Source organism: Montipora capricornis, chromosome 6 (assembly GCF_036669925.1).
Source record: "Montipora capricornis isolate CH-2021 chromosome 6, ASM3666992v2, whole genome shotgun sequence".
Classification (NCBI taxonomy): Eukaryota; Metazoa; Cnidaria; class Anthozoa; order Scleractinia; family Acroporidae; genus Montipora; species Montipora capricornis.
In genome coordinates, this window is record NC_090888.1 from 18,707,062 (window position 1) to 18,721,593 (window position 14,532).

General features: G+C 39.9%; 1 protein-coding gene and 1 non-coding gene across 3 annotated transcripts; one reads left to right on the top strand and one right to left on the bottom strand.

The window, feature by feature from the left end:
- Nucleotides 1–1,264: 1,264 nt before the first annotated feature.
- Nucleotides 1,265–8,362, top strand: LOC138051699 (melanopsin-B-like). 2 transcript variants are annotated; one of them, XM_068897958.1, is made up of 2 exons: nt 1,265–1,387; nt 7,089–8,362. In XM_068897958.1, the coding sequence occupies exon 2, from the start codon at nt 7,165–7,167 to the stop codon at nt 8,212–8,214; it is 1,050 nt and encodes a 349-aa protein (XP_068754059.1). In that variant the 5' UTR covers nt 1,265–1,387; nt 7,089–7,164; the 3' UTR covers nt 8,215–8,362. The 2 variants fall into 2 exon arrangements, with proteins under 2 accessions (XP_068754059.1, XP_068754058.1); XM_068897957.1 differs by lacking the exon at nt 1,265–1,387 and adding an exon at nt 3,275–3,414.
- On the bottom strand, nt 6,198–6,270 carry Trnas-gga (transfer RNA serine (anticodon GGA)). Its single transcript has one exon. It is a non-coding gene; the product is annotated as a tRNA-Ser (tRNA).
- Nucleotides 8,363–14,532: the final 6,170 nt, after the last annotated feature.

A 14,532-nucleotide genomic window follows, 5' to 3' on the forward strand; every position in this document is an offset into this window, starting at 1 on the left:
ACCATTATTTTAAAGGATGTTTATTGTGTTGAATTTCGTGTTAAAGATACTGTTCACGGTGTTTCAGATGCGCTGACTGCTGTCTTTTAGCTCGTGAGATTTTTAATCATTGCTTTGCTAACGATAGTTTTTCATGGTCGTAAACGCGATTACATTTGTTTTACGAGTTGAGGTTATTGAATCAGCAAATTTGAGTTCGCACATTTTTTTATGATTTTCATGATTGTTTGCCATGGTTGAGAATTCAATCAGCCGATGAGATCGGTAATAGGAGAGTCAAAATAATTTGGCAAAACTGACAAACAAAGATCATCATTTAACGATTTTTTTTTAAATCGAACTTTGAAAATCGTAGGTGAACTCAGTTTTTCCGAACACGTTTTTTTAACGTGGCCAAAGTGAACGCAAATGGCCATTCAAGTAGAACTATTATCATTCTACGCTTTTGTGTTTTTCATGTTAAGTAATGAATTTCACACAAGAAAAAGACATAGGTGCGGGCTTTTCGATGTTTTGACCGAGCAAAAATTGGGGCGAGAGCACAAAATGAAGAGTCCTGGGTCAAAACATCCAAAAGAACCCCACGGAAACGCTTGCTTCGCAGGCTAAGTACTGAATGTGAGTCGTCAATTACGCCAAAATTAAAAACTTATAAAAAATTCATATTTTTGAACTGTAGTCCTTGTCATTGAACTAAGACAGAGTTTTCCCCTCAAGGCCATGACGTTTGCTATGACGTTAATTAATAACGCATTTTAAGTAACCTTGAAATAAGCGGTGATTTAATCACGCCTTGCAAGTACGGTAATACGTATCAAACTCAAATTTGTTCATAATCCAAGTCGTGGTCATTGGGCCAAACAGCCGTTTCCTGTCCGTGGAGTCGTGGAACCAACAAGACCCTTGAAGGATTTCATAATTCATTAATGATGCTGCAAGAGAGACATTCAATGTTTAGAGTGACTTCTTTAAATAATAAATTGTCTAAAGAGCCTTGTGGTTATTTGCGCAGTAAACTATTAAGAGAGATCAAATTGAATGAATAAGATATGTTCGAGTATTCAATGGTCATTAGGGAGCGAAGTCGTTTTTAAGAGTGCATGTTACATAATAAAAGCTTACTGCTGATATTGTTCGTTAGATAGCACGGGTTTCCAAACTGCAAAAAGAGACGCGTTAAACTACTATTGGGATTCCTTTCCAAGTTGCAAATCTGCTGCGTTGGGTATAAAATGCATCACCGTTGTTGCTTTTTTTCCCAACAGCTACAATTGTTCACAAGTTAAACTACCTTAGCCCGTACCCGGCGAAATAAAGAAACGCCAGAACAGAACCTTATCGGCTTTGCTATAATTTGAACCACAACTTTGCAAACATTTGAAATAAGGTGAGTTTAATATAAGTCGTTGTTTTATTGTAATTCTCATTGATCTAACCTTACCGGGTTTCGCCTTCTCAGTGGGACTTAAATAAGGAACAAGGGAACAACACTCTAAGGGAACAAAGGATATAGTTTATTAACGTTCAGGCAAAATGAAGGCCTGGGATTATTTTAGTTATCCAGGAAAAAGGAAACAGGGGTGGCGCAGGTGATGAGAACATTTGCCTTTCACTAATGTGACCCGGGTTCGCTTACCAGACTTGACATCACATGTGGGTTGAGTTTGTTGGTTCTCTTCTCTGCTCCGAGAGGTTTTTCTCCGGTTTTTCCCTCATTTGATTTGATTTCTGTAAAATATCCCCAGAGCTAAGAAGAGTTGACACTTAAATAATTTATTGTTATTTTTTTCAAAATATGATTTCGACCATTTTCTCAGTAACTTTCAGAGGATTCCTTATAGTTGTTTATGAGGGGAATAGGCCATTTGTGGTCGATTGAACTTCTCTGTTTGTCCGGGGATTTTTCACATTCACTTGAAATGCGAGGAAAACCATATAACAGGTGATAAAAACCTGAGAGAAATTGTAGGAAAAATTTAAGAATATCTTGGGATCAAGGGAAAAAGCATCACAATTTCTGGAAACAGGGAAACTTGAGAAAGCAAATTTCTGGGATATCTTTTTTTTCTGGAGCAATGGAGAAATCTCAATTTTGCTGAGGAACAAGAATTATGAACCCCCGAGAACTAGGGAGCCCCCTCAAAGATGCATATATAGCGTTATTGAGCGTTTAACTCGCTGCCCAACCGACTGCGTTCTGTATCGTATCGAAAACCAATGGCTCAGAGACTTTATCGTTTGATCAAATAGGTCTAAGTCTTTATGAGTTTTGATTCTCTGCATTTCTGCATCTTGTTATAATACTTACAATTTTTATGCCACGAGGCTGACAGAAATTTCTTCTCTTTTTCAAGGTTTCAAATAAATCTTGCTTAGCTTCGCTTTGAAACGAATCCAACTTCGTTTTGTGATAGTATTAGGCTGGTTTATATTAATGCCTCGCTTTGAAAACGAGGCTGCTACTAAGGTTGAGATGAAAATTGTCTCGGTGTCTTCGTTTTGTCCTCTTGATGATTTTCTTTGAAGTAAACGGCACGTTTATAGAGCAGTAATGGCAACGGAAGTGAAGCAATATTTTTGCAGCTTACTAACTCAAGGACCCTTTTGTTGTCATGGATGTTGAATGCCACAATATTGTCAGTGCCTGTACTTGAGTTATCAAACCAAATTCAAAACTCGTCAAACATTCGAGTTGTCATGTAAATTAAAGGGTCACTGAATCGAGTGCGTTTTCAAAACTAATAAAGCGATATCTATGGGCTCGTCAAAATCGTTCATGGCAGGAAAATCATTAAATCATGTGATGGCTGTTTTGTAGATGCCTCTGTGGATGTCTCTTGTTAATTGCTCCAAAATAGACAGGCTGTGAGCTTTTATAATATAACACCATCTTCCTAAAGCTACGAAAGCGTATATGCCCCTAGGTGTCGCCAACAATTGCGAATTTAACGGCTTTTTAATACCATAAACTGGCATTAAAAGCGTATGTTGGGCTCAAGTGAGACATTAAAATTAATTAACGAGGCTGTAACAGTCACATATCACTCGTTTTTCAATCAGTACAAAGGCCATACGATTCTTTCTGTAGTCAACTAATAAAGGAGAAAGTACAATACCACATTAAAGATATATTCGTTTTTGGTCATTAAGAACAGAAATTGTTTTTGGGAGATCGAGTTTAATGCTAAAAGCTTACAGATAATGCCATTCGGCCGATTGCAGGGTTTTCTGAGCCGAAGAAGGATTTCATGAAAAGCTTCTAATATGCAAATTTTGCTGTGTTAGATGAGAATTGGATCACTGATATTGCTTTTAGGGAAGGATTGTCCTTCATGATAATCATAATTTTATACTCCCTGCCGGCGTATGAAACAGTGGCCATCTTCTTCGTGGAGAACGCTTGTTGCCAACAAGGTGAGGTAAAAGTGTTTTTATTACGCAGAAACAACAAGTCAAAAGCCTTTCACTTTAGGCCATCAGCTAGTTTGAGATTGAAGAAAAAAAGTTTTTTGGTTTCACCACGGATTTCACTGGTACTAAATTCTTCAAAAAAATTCCCTTAGTTTATTTTTAAAAAGGCAAAATGTGGTCCTCTTAAACAAGTTGAGCCCAATGGAAATTTGATTCCTGACTCTTAGGTTGTGTGGTGTGCGTGCATTTTAAAGTCCTCAAAAGAGGTTTTATGGAATCTTGCTCTAATGAATTAGTGCTTAGAATTTCAGTCTTCGATTTGAACAGCCGGAAAAAGTTGCGCTGAACTCTCTTGTCAGTCTCATTCACGCCTTGCCACGATCTCTCACTTTTTGTTAAGACAAAATTAAAAGTTATAGTCTTAAAATGTAATTAAATGCTATGATCAAACAGCATCATCCGTCGGAAACAACTCGCTAATTCAGCCTTTACCCGTACTTTGCTGAGCCACGATTTTTTCCGTGATTTAAATGTTCGTTGCTACAAGTTTGTGACTAGCACCAGATCGGAGATTAACTAATTCAGTCAGGTACATTTATTTGCTACTCGGAGATTCGTGCTCCTCGCGAAGCAATCATTGCCTGAAACTCCGAGTAGGAAATAAATGTACCTGAATTAGTTCAGCTCCGCGAATCTTCTTATCAATAGCGTTTACCCAATAAAGGGTTTTAAGACAGAAGTAGCTTTCTGCTTTTCTGTTCGGTTATTTTATTTTATATACTTTCCCTGCAAAGACAGGGTGGCTACAGAAGGAGGTAATTATTTTATTTTGGTTCCGTTCAACGCTAAGCGCGTATTAGTGAAATTCCACCTTTTAATAACAACCAAAACACAAAAGCGTGAGAAAAAGTGATAGCAATACTTGGTTTCATGCACACTTTCATGCAATTCGTTACAATACGATAAAGATCACCCACGCTCTGAATCCGGTGCGTTTAAGACAGATCATGATGGTTTTAAAAAGTGTTAGGATCATCATAGTCGCAAAGGCCAAGGTAGCAAACAATTATTTTAGCATTGCAGATACGCAAAAGTAGTTCGTCGGATAAGGTGTTTCATATCCCTGTAAACCTCCAGTAAAACCGTTCAGAGATCCATCACGGTTGTATAAGCAAGCCAGGATCGCCTCACTTTCAAGATTGGACTGCACTTGATCTGTTACCTAATTAACGCTAAAAGAACAAAAGCTGAACCACGATAATGTAAACACGGGCTTAGCGGATTAGCGTACATGTGCTTCTTACAGTGAGAACGGGCTTATGGCTAAATTTACAACAACTTAGGCCGGGACACCACGCTACAATGCTAGCCCTGGTCATCCTACGGTTAATCAAGTTACAACGTCTTAGAACTGCGAGTGGGACAACACTGTTACGTGTCCTTGTTATGTACAAAGACACTTGTAATTAAACCGTTAAGCCAATTGTTCTAATCGCACGCCTTAGCAGATCAGCCAAAACAATACTTATTTACGTGGCCGAAGAGCTCTTAATCAAATTAAGCACGTAAACTGGTCACTGAACACGTGTTGGAGAGGTCTTACCTCTCACCACAGTGGATACTACCTAGCAACAGCTTGGTCCCTTTTGTCGCATTGATCACGTCCACTTCTGAAATACTCTTGAATAACGTCTGAACACATCAGTACACCACAGTAGACCAATTTCGATATGTTAAAATTCACTCCTAAACAAAAGGCATCAGCTCGAAGCTCTGGGGAATAAGCATGAGTATGAGTTTACTCCCCAGAGCCTCGCGATGGTGCCTTTTGTTTAGGATCGAATTTTTACATATCGAAAGTGGGCTATTGCCCACGAAAGGAAACTTAGTGAATCTTACAATCTAAAATATTACTAAAATTCTTGTAAGGAGATGATTACGAACATCACGATAAACCACTTTCATTAATGGCGACCATCTCTACATTCTTTTGTATTCATTTTGAAATTTGCTCGTCGAAACGAGGTTAGAAAGGCTTATTAGCATTACAACGAAAGAATGTTTTATTTGGCCGCCATTTAGACTTGTCACAAGTCGACCTCACGAGAATTCCAGGGAAAATGTTTTCGCGAGCAAACCGTGATGAGACGAAGGACTTTTCCAAAGTCTAGCCGCAATTATGAAAGAGGTCTATGTGCTCATGGTAAGTGATACCAATTCCTGCCGGTGTTCGTACATGCAATCAATTTCCCTTACAGTCCCAAGTGTTTAATATAACCTTCACGCCTGGCTAAACAATCCCGTGAATTCTCGCCAAAAGCCCGGGTAAACGGGCAATGCCGAAACCGTTTGCCACCCCACTTCAACCGTTCTGAAATTGCATCCATGTCAAAATCCATTTCAAAATTTCTTTTGTTATCGCGAATGTTGAATGAGGTTGAAGCCGTCTACTACGCTCTTTCAACATTGTCGCGTATGCGCGTGCGCACTAATCAGTCCTTCGTTGGCGTAACCAAGTTCTCTGGAACCTGGGACTGAATGCCAGGCCTCTGATGGAGTTTTCTCGAATCAAGTGTTCACGATATGTTGAAACTTGAGACCCTTTGCTACCCCAGCGGTCAACATCGTTCAACAAAACTCGAAAGGTTGTTCAAGCGAATGTTGAATCAGTTTGCCCAAGCAGCCTAAACAGTTACTTAATATACTTACATGTTTCAAGTGAAGCTATGATTTTCGCAGTTACGAACTCAATTTTTACAATTGCGTAAAGAAGCCTGAAAAATTCAGGACTTCAACGGGGTTCGAACCCGTGACCTCGCGATTCCGGTGCGACGCTCTAACCAACTGAGCTATGAAGCCACTGACAATTCATCACTTACATGTTTGTTTGCTGAAATTGCCACAATCAATTTCGAATTTTTTGTTCTTTAATTAATTAAAAAACTCTTTTTTGATCGTAGGGAGCAGTTGATCTCGTTTAAGGAAATCTTTATATTTTTTTGTTGGAGTGAAGGTTCTTTTTAACTTTACAAGCATTTTATGGTTTTTAGTCACAATCTTTTCGACACATTTTTTTATGTATTAACATCACCAGTGTGCCAGGAATTTACAAACATAGCATAGCGAGATCCAATTTCTTTTTTGGCTTCGTGCTTGCTTCAAAAACTTTGCTTGGTCGTTTTAAGCTAATTATTGGAAAGTGCTTTGTAATTAACTTCATGGGAATTTGAATCAACGCCTTATGTATTGTTTTCAAAAGGAGCGGGAGTGTTTTATCGGGTTTAATCGTAAAGATTACAATTTCCTCGATTGTGCTGGGTTACAAAAACTCCTATTTTTCACTAATTCACTTATCAAGTTTCAATCACCATAGAAATAGTGTATATGACGTCACATGCATACCTGCAATGGAAAATTACAGAAAGCAGAATAAAAGAGAAAAAAGCGCAAACTAGCTATTAGGGAGAATATCTGAGTTGAATATGTAGCAAATTGTGCGCTACAAGTTCTGGAAAGGCTGAAGGTATAACTCGCTTTCAAAACGTGACATGGTTACCTTGACTTGATTGCGAATGATTTGGTTTGCTATGTGTTTTCATTTGGCCTACCCCTACTCGATCACTTAACGCGTAATGATGAAGCTCTTTTACTGATAGTAGCTGCTTCATTTTTTTTAGAGACAAAGATCGAGGGACCGTTCTCAAGACCAAGTCGTTGGCCTACAGTGGCCAACATTGAGCCATCTGCGCCAATATGGAGACAGCGTCGGAGGTGCCGTTTATCATCAGTGCATCAACCCATCACGCTATTTCTGTTTTTTACTTCCTTCTAGGCATCATTTCATTCTGTCTCAACTCAATCGTTATCTTGACTTTTCTTTTGGACCGATCCCTTCTTTTTCCCGCAAACCTCATTATCCTGAGCATAGCCATTTCTGATTGGCTAATGAGTGTGATACCGGACATGATGGGAGGTGTTGCTAACGCATTTAACAATATGCCGTTCACTGACAGGTCTTGCCGAGTCTTCGCCTTCGTAACAACATTACTGGGCCTCACCAACATGCTTCATCACGCTGCCTTCGCTTTGGACAGATATATGGTGATTTCACGGCCATTGAAGGCCAATCACTCATTCAAACGCATCACCGGAATTGTGGCGTTTTTGTGGTGTTTTTCTCTTGCATGGAGCCTGTTTCCTTTAGTTGGTTGGTCGGCGTACGTGCGAGAAGCTGGCAACATTGCCTGCTCCGTAAAATGGAAATCGGACAGCTCAAGCAATATTTCCTACATAGTTGGTTTGTTCATCTTCTTTTACTTTGTTCCTCTGGCCATAATTATTTACTGCTACACTTTCATGTTTAAGAGCGTTAGATACATGACAAAGAATGCTCAAAAGATCTGGGGCACTAGGTCGGCAGCCACTCTGGAAACCGTTCAAGCTTCATGGAAGATGGCAAAAATCGGCCTTATCATGGTTGTTGGGTTTTTCGCAGCTTGGACGCCGTACGCAATCGTGTCATTCATCGCAGCCTTCGGTTTTGCCGAAGATATCCCGACTGTTGCAGAAATCGTGCCTTCGATATTTGCAAAAACTTCATCGGCGTATAACCCAGTTATCTACTTCTTCACTTACAAATCATTTCGCGAAAGCTTGCTAAAAGTATGGCGACGATACCGTAACCGAAACACCGTTATGCCATTGAATCATTCCAGTGTACCAGCATTCGTGGTCTCCACCAGATTTTCTCAGGCTTCAAATCTCCCATTTGAGACTACATCAATTAGGAATATTTCCTTGTGAATTGAGTTACCCTGTGAATTGAGATCAATTTTACCATTTCTTGACCCTTGCAGACAAAGCTCGACGTTCGTTATGTACTGGGTAGACGTCACTGTTTAGCCTCGATCTCCCTCACTGGGCATATTACCTGCCGGTCTTGGGACTTAAATTTTACAGCTGACAACAGAGAAACTAGAAAAATCTCGAAATGAAAGCTTGTGTGCCGACCAGTTGATAAGACAAATATTACAGCCGCCGATTGGCCAAAATTCGAAGGGCACCTATTTCCAAGGCAACTAATCGCAACCTAAGCGACTGCTTTGAATTTATCTTTTAAAAAAGTGGGAGAAACGGCTTCGAAGAAATATCTACACTGGAGAGTGGGTAGTTCGAAAAAGCGTTCAGGAATTGTACAAATTAGGAAGACGTCTCTCTTACAAATGTAACGATAGTGGGACAAAACCCACCGACCCGTCTCCTATGGGATCCGAACGAGTAATAGGTATAGAATTAGCATGTGCAGCCCTCTCTCAGACAAATCGTCTAGTGATTGAACAAAATAATACAATACAATACAATTTCTTTCCAACAATAAAATGAACAGTTCTAGGGACGCTTTCCTTTTGTCAGAACTGGCCGGTCAGACCCATCAGTTAGCAAAGAAAATTCAACAATTTGAAAGAACACTGGCACTATGATCCCTCGCATTCTTCCGGAGGAGTATATATCATCCTCGAAGTGTGTTAATTTGAATGCGTTGTCGAGTTAGTCCTTCCAAATGCCCCGTTTGGCCGGTCAGTTCTGTCAAATGAGAAGTGCCCTAAGAAAGGTGTTGTGTGTTCTCACTTGCGAAAGCTTAAAGGGGCAATGCTTCTACATATCAACTCCCAGTCTTGAACTCGAAGACCTTCAAGCAGCTGGGTGTTGCAATAAAGTAAAGGCTAAAAACATAAAAGTTGTTGGATTTACGAGAGACAGAAGTTTGAAAACACATGTCAGAGGTCAGACAATGCAGTAAAAAATAACGATATCTAAAGTAAGCAATGTGTTGAGAAATCGACATGATAACAGAGGGGAAAATTCTCTCTCAAACGTATTTCACTTGATAGGGACTTTCAGATATACGACAAAGACGTTGACCAAAACGTAACCTCAAAAAAAAATAACTTTTCCCGCTATCGTATATTCCATCTCGTTCACGTCATTCAATATAGGCAAATTGTAATAGTCCTACAAATATATAAGCCAGTTCGGAGTTCCAAAAAAACACGTGCGCGCGTCGGGATAAAATCAAGCACATATTAAAAATACCAAAGATTTTGAAAGCAAATTTTCTGCAAACAATTTCCATAACAATAGACGCTTGTTTTTATCCCGACGCGCGCACGTAATTTTTTGAACTCCGAACTGGCTTATTGGCACGAGCGGTTTCGTTCAGAGTAGAAAGAGAATGAAAGATTTACATAAGGACAGCTATTCTTAGAGTTATGTCGTAGAGTTAGAGTTAAGTTTCCAAAATCCTGAATTCAGGATTTTGGACGGCCAAAATCCTGAATTCAGGATTTTGGAATTCAAGATTTTGGCAGTCCAAAATCTTGAATTCAGGATTTTGGAAGTCGTTCACTCTAACTCTAAGTCATAACTCTACTGAAAGGAGGCAGTGTGGCCCAGTGGTTAGGGCGCTTGCCTTGAGATTCGGAGATCCCGGGTTCAAGACCCGCTCTGACCACTCGCTGAATTTCTTCCTGGTAGTCCCTGGTGCAACGTGCCAGTTGCACTTGTAAATAGCCAGTGGTTTGCCTCCGGCCAGTTGGGATTCTTAACAGTTGTTGTTGTTGTCTTCTGTTGTTTCATTGATTGTTTCATTGGCCCTGAAAAGCCCCTATGGGGAGCGGTCAATTTGGTATGTAATGTAATGTAATGTAATGTAAATAACTCTATTGATAGTTAACCTCGATTTACATTTGTATTCCCAGGTTGTCGTTAAAACCGTCCGATCGATGTTCGCAAACAAATGTGCTAAAATGCGTGATGAACCGGTGCAGCACGAGTAGTTTTCCTCTTTCAACCAATAATATTATTGTTTTGTTTCTTTAACGCCCTACTACATTTACCCTAAATTAAAAAAAAAAAAAAATTAATAATAATAATAATAATAATGATAATAGGCTCACAATTGTTACCCTTCAAATTTCTTGCTAAATGTTCTCACATTAACTGCAAATGTTTGAGCGTAAAAGCTAATTTGTAAAAGTATATTTAACATACATTATTCTCGGCTGGAAGCGGCACAAACATAAGCAAACATTTGCAATCGTCTGCTCGTTTATCGGCAGCGTAAACAAACTCCTTGCAACTGATTCAAGTATTATCCCCGATGAATGAAGTAGACAATATTAATAAATGCTAAGCTCAAAACGTTTAAATAACATCATACTCGAAAGGAATATTGAATATAGTACTTACCCAGCTTCAAAGTTCCACCGCAAAAAGGTAAATCCAACACTAGCGCTCCGAACACTTAGAAAGAAAGACCAAAGATCAGCCGCAAAAACGCACTCCCATGGCCTGCTCACATGCTCACAAATTTGTCACGTCTTATCACATGTCTTATTAACGGTACCAGTTTACTGGCTGTGACATGTCCCTGCAAAACTCAAGCGGGGTGGCCATTTTGGTGTCCTTACAGGAATATCAGGAATGTAGATTTTTTCCGCATATAACCGTGCACAGGACAACCACCTCTTGAAAGCCACAGGTCAAAATTAGGCTTGCGTTCCATGAACGCAATAATGTATATATAATAGCTGTATACAATGTATATAAAGTCTAGTCTGAAAACGATACTGCAGCGGTCATAAGTGAACCGGATCCAAATAGAGACTTAGCATCTAGTTTATCTGAAATGGCAAACAGCGAGAGATCTTGCAGCTTTCCATACGCGGTCTGTGATTGGAGAACGAAACAATAGATGATAAACAGAAACCTTGCACCCAGCCCTGCGGCCCATTTCTCGGAAATCACGAAACTTTTCGGGTCCCTTTCGGGTGTCACAATTTTCTCTGTATCTAGAGCACAGAGAGGTGTCAAACTTCACAATCATTTTGCCTTTTGTTATCTTGAAAACATGTTAAAAGACTAGACAAGTTTCTTTGATTTTTGTCAAAACGGGAATTTTAGCCTGGGATTTGTCGGCTTCGGTAAACGCGAAGCTGAATCTCTCTCTCGTTCTATGTAAAACGTATAGCGACAGGCTCGTCCTGAAGGGATGAAAATTCTCTTGCTTTGATAGTCCCCTCTTTCTCAGCAAGCTGCCGCTCGATATCAGTCTGTTAATTACTGGCAAAATATGGGCCAAGGTCTAACAACTTTTTAACAAAACTCAATTTTGAACATAGCGTTTACCGGTAAAAGGCAGAGCTTGAATCAAACACGAAAACTTTCCCGCTTAAGTTAGTTTTCTTTTAAGAACTCGTTTGATGAAACGAAATTTTCGTGTTTCACCGATCCCACCGACGCAGCAGCACAGTTTCTTTAATTTTGTAGTGATAATCAACAATTACACTCGTAGCCCGCAAGGGCTACAGGTCAATAGCCCATGAGGCGAAGCCCGTGAGGGCGAAGGGTCTAATTGTTTTAGTATCACCCAACTAGTCGGACAGAAAAGGCAATAATAAAATTGACAAATGCAAGTTGAAAATATAAGAAAGCGTCACGCTTTTCGCTACTAGAGGACTATTACTAATATTCCTCTAGTAGCGTGGCCAATCAAAATGCAGCATTTGCATTAGTCCACTAGTTGGGTGATACTAATTACTATTAGTAAATTTTCAGCTCCTACTATTGCATTTCTATCTTTTTGATTGGCTAAAAAACTCCGACTATGAGTCGATAGTCGAAGTTTTACGTCATATGGAAAATAGTGCGCCAAGATGCTCCTTCCGGACGCTTTGTAAAATTGTGGAAATAAAAATCGGCGGCAAAACCCGGTTTGAGAATTTACTAAAACAATTAGTCCATTCGCCCTTGTTGGATATGAAGTGATTATAACCAACTCGCGCTACGCGCTCGTTGGTTATTTTATCACTTCATATCCAACTCGGGCTCATGGAATATGTAGGTTTGCCTAGCTGTCACCGTGAGGAGACTGAAACTATTTGGCGTATCTCTCTTGAGGTATTCACCATAGTGACTTAATTTTCAATCACGTGATCAGCAGATGTCTTGCTTAGTGATGGTTAGTATGGGACAGCAACATGGCCGCCTTTGACGTCATTCGGAAACCAAGAATTGTGATGCAGACCTTTTTCTGGACTGCGATTTACCCAACTCACTGGAAAAATCTGGGTCAAGGGAAATCTTGGCTTTCCCTAGTTAAGAGGGAGTTTGAAAGAAAAGTACTTCAAATATTGTTCAGCTTTACATTCCGTCTCACTTGACGTTGAAGATAACGCAATCTCATTTTAAACGTAAGGATGGTGGCACTTTAGGTGATTCCCTGATTTTGCATTGCGCAAGCATTCTGCGCATAGTTTATTGTGTCATTGGCGAGCGTATTAGCTCGCGGACATTGCTAAAAAGGCGTGTTTTCATTGACGCCAAGCTAAATCTGTCAAGAAATAGCTATTTTCTCCTGAACGAGCGTGGTAACCCCCTCTTCCCCCCCCCCCCCCCCTACCTTTTTAATAGTGTTATGTACTCGTAATAGATAAGCGGAAAACATATTTTAAGGAGAAAAAAAGTTGGATAGTAGAAGTTGTAGCATTTATATAATATGACGTGAAACTGCATTTGGAGCAAGGCACTGAGTGTGATGTAGCGATCCTATTTTCTTACATTTCTTTGCAAGAATTTTCAGTAATATTCAGTTAGTTTTGCTATATAAGAAATTTTAGTTTACGGTTGATCAAGTTTCGAACGCTTCTTACAATAAAAGGAATGCGGCGCGAAAAGAAAGGGGGTGATACCATCTCTTTATTGCATGCATTTTTTCAATTCCCTGTGCATGAATATTAATTGTGCCAAGTTTGACAAAAATCCGGATAGTAAGTCATTTTGAAGGGAATTTACCTTAAAAGTGGAAAGACGAAGAGATTTCAAAAGAAACCACTATCGAGTTCTATTTTTACTTTATCGTTAATTCTGAGTTCACTATGAGTTATGGGAAATCAAGAGTAACCCGGCCACGTGCATGAGGACGTAACGGACTACAACCCTGATAGGAATGGCCTGACCCTAACAAAACGATGCAGAACAGACAGGGTCGGACCTTATAGTTAGAGGGTAGTCTAGACCTTATACTTCTACACCTCTAGACTGGACCTCTAGTCTGGTCCAGTTTGGACCTTATGGTCCAAAAAGGATCAACCTTCCATATAAATTAACTTTACACTTAAAGCACCGATTTTAAGGTTAGCCTTCGGTTATTATTATGGACCAGAATATATAACAATTATTCCCAGAGCCCGCGTTGGATATGAAGTGTTAACATAACCAATGAGCACGTAGCGCCAGATGGTTATAATCACTTCATATCCAACAAGGGCGCATGGAATAATTGTTTTAGTAAATTCTCACACCGGGTTTTGCCGCCGATTTTTATTTCCACAATTTTACAAAGCGTCCGGAAAGAGGATCTTAGCGCACTATTTTCCATATGGCGTAAAACTGCGACTATTCGCTCATAGACGAAGGTTTTTGGCCAATCAAAAAGGTAGAAATGCAATAGTCGGAGCTGAAAATTTACTAAATACATATATCCATCTTTATTTACCCTCGGATTTTGAAACTTGGAACCTCACGAAAAAGTTAGCTCTGAAACTGAGATCAATACAAAGAGCTCACGAATGAATAATGCTCAATGTTACTTGGCGGTCTGCAATATCTCCTGACCACAATCCCAAGACTAAAATACCGTTCCTTTGTTGGACATAGGCCTCCTCACGACGTTTCCATGTTTGTCGTTGCTGCACTTGGCGTGTCCAGCTGCTGCCTGTTACTTTTTGGATTTCGTCACGCCAACGAGTTTTTTGACGCCCCATATTTCGTGTATATTCTCGCGGGGTCCAGATTGTAGCACGGAACGTCCACCTATTGTGATTCATTCGCCTAATGTGACCGGCCCACGTTCGTTGTCGCTTATTTCCCTTTCGTAAACGGTCATTGCCATTTCTTAGAGCGGTCGTTGCCATTTTTTAGCTCTGAATTACACTCATTAGGTCTAAGAACTCAAAAGGTTGCGGTTACTGGGAGTTGTGTCTCGCTGGTCATATGAGTTAGGGTTCGGGTTAGTCTGTTTAGGGCGAGGGCTAAGAACCCGAGTTCGAGTCTTGAAATTTT

Excerpts from the sequence above, each read along its gene's own strand:
- LOC138051699 (XM_068897958.1), top strand. The coding sequence starts at position 7,165 with ATGGAGACAGCGTCGGAGGTGCCGTTTATCATCAGTGCATCAACCCAT.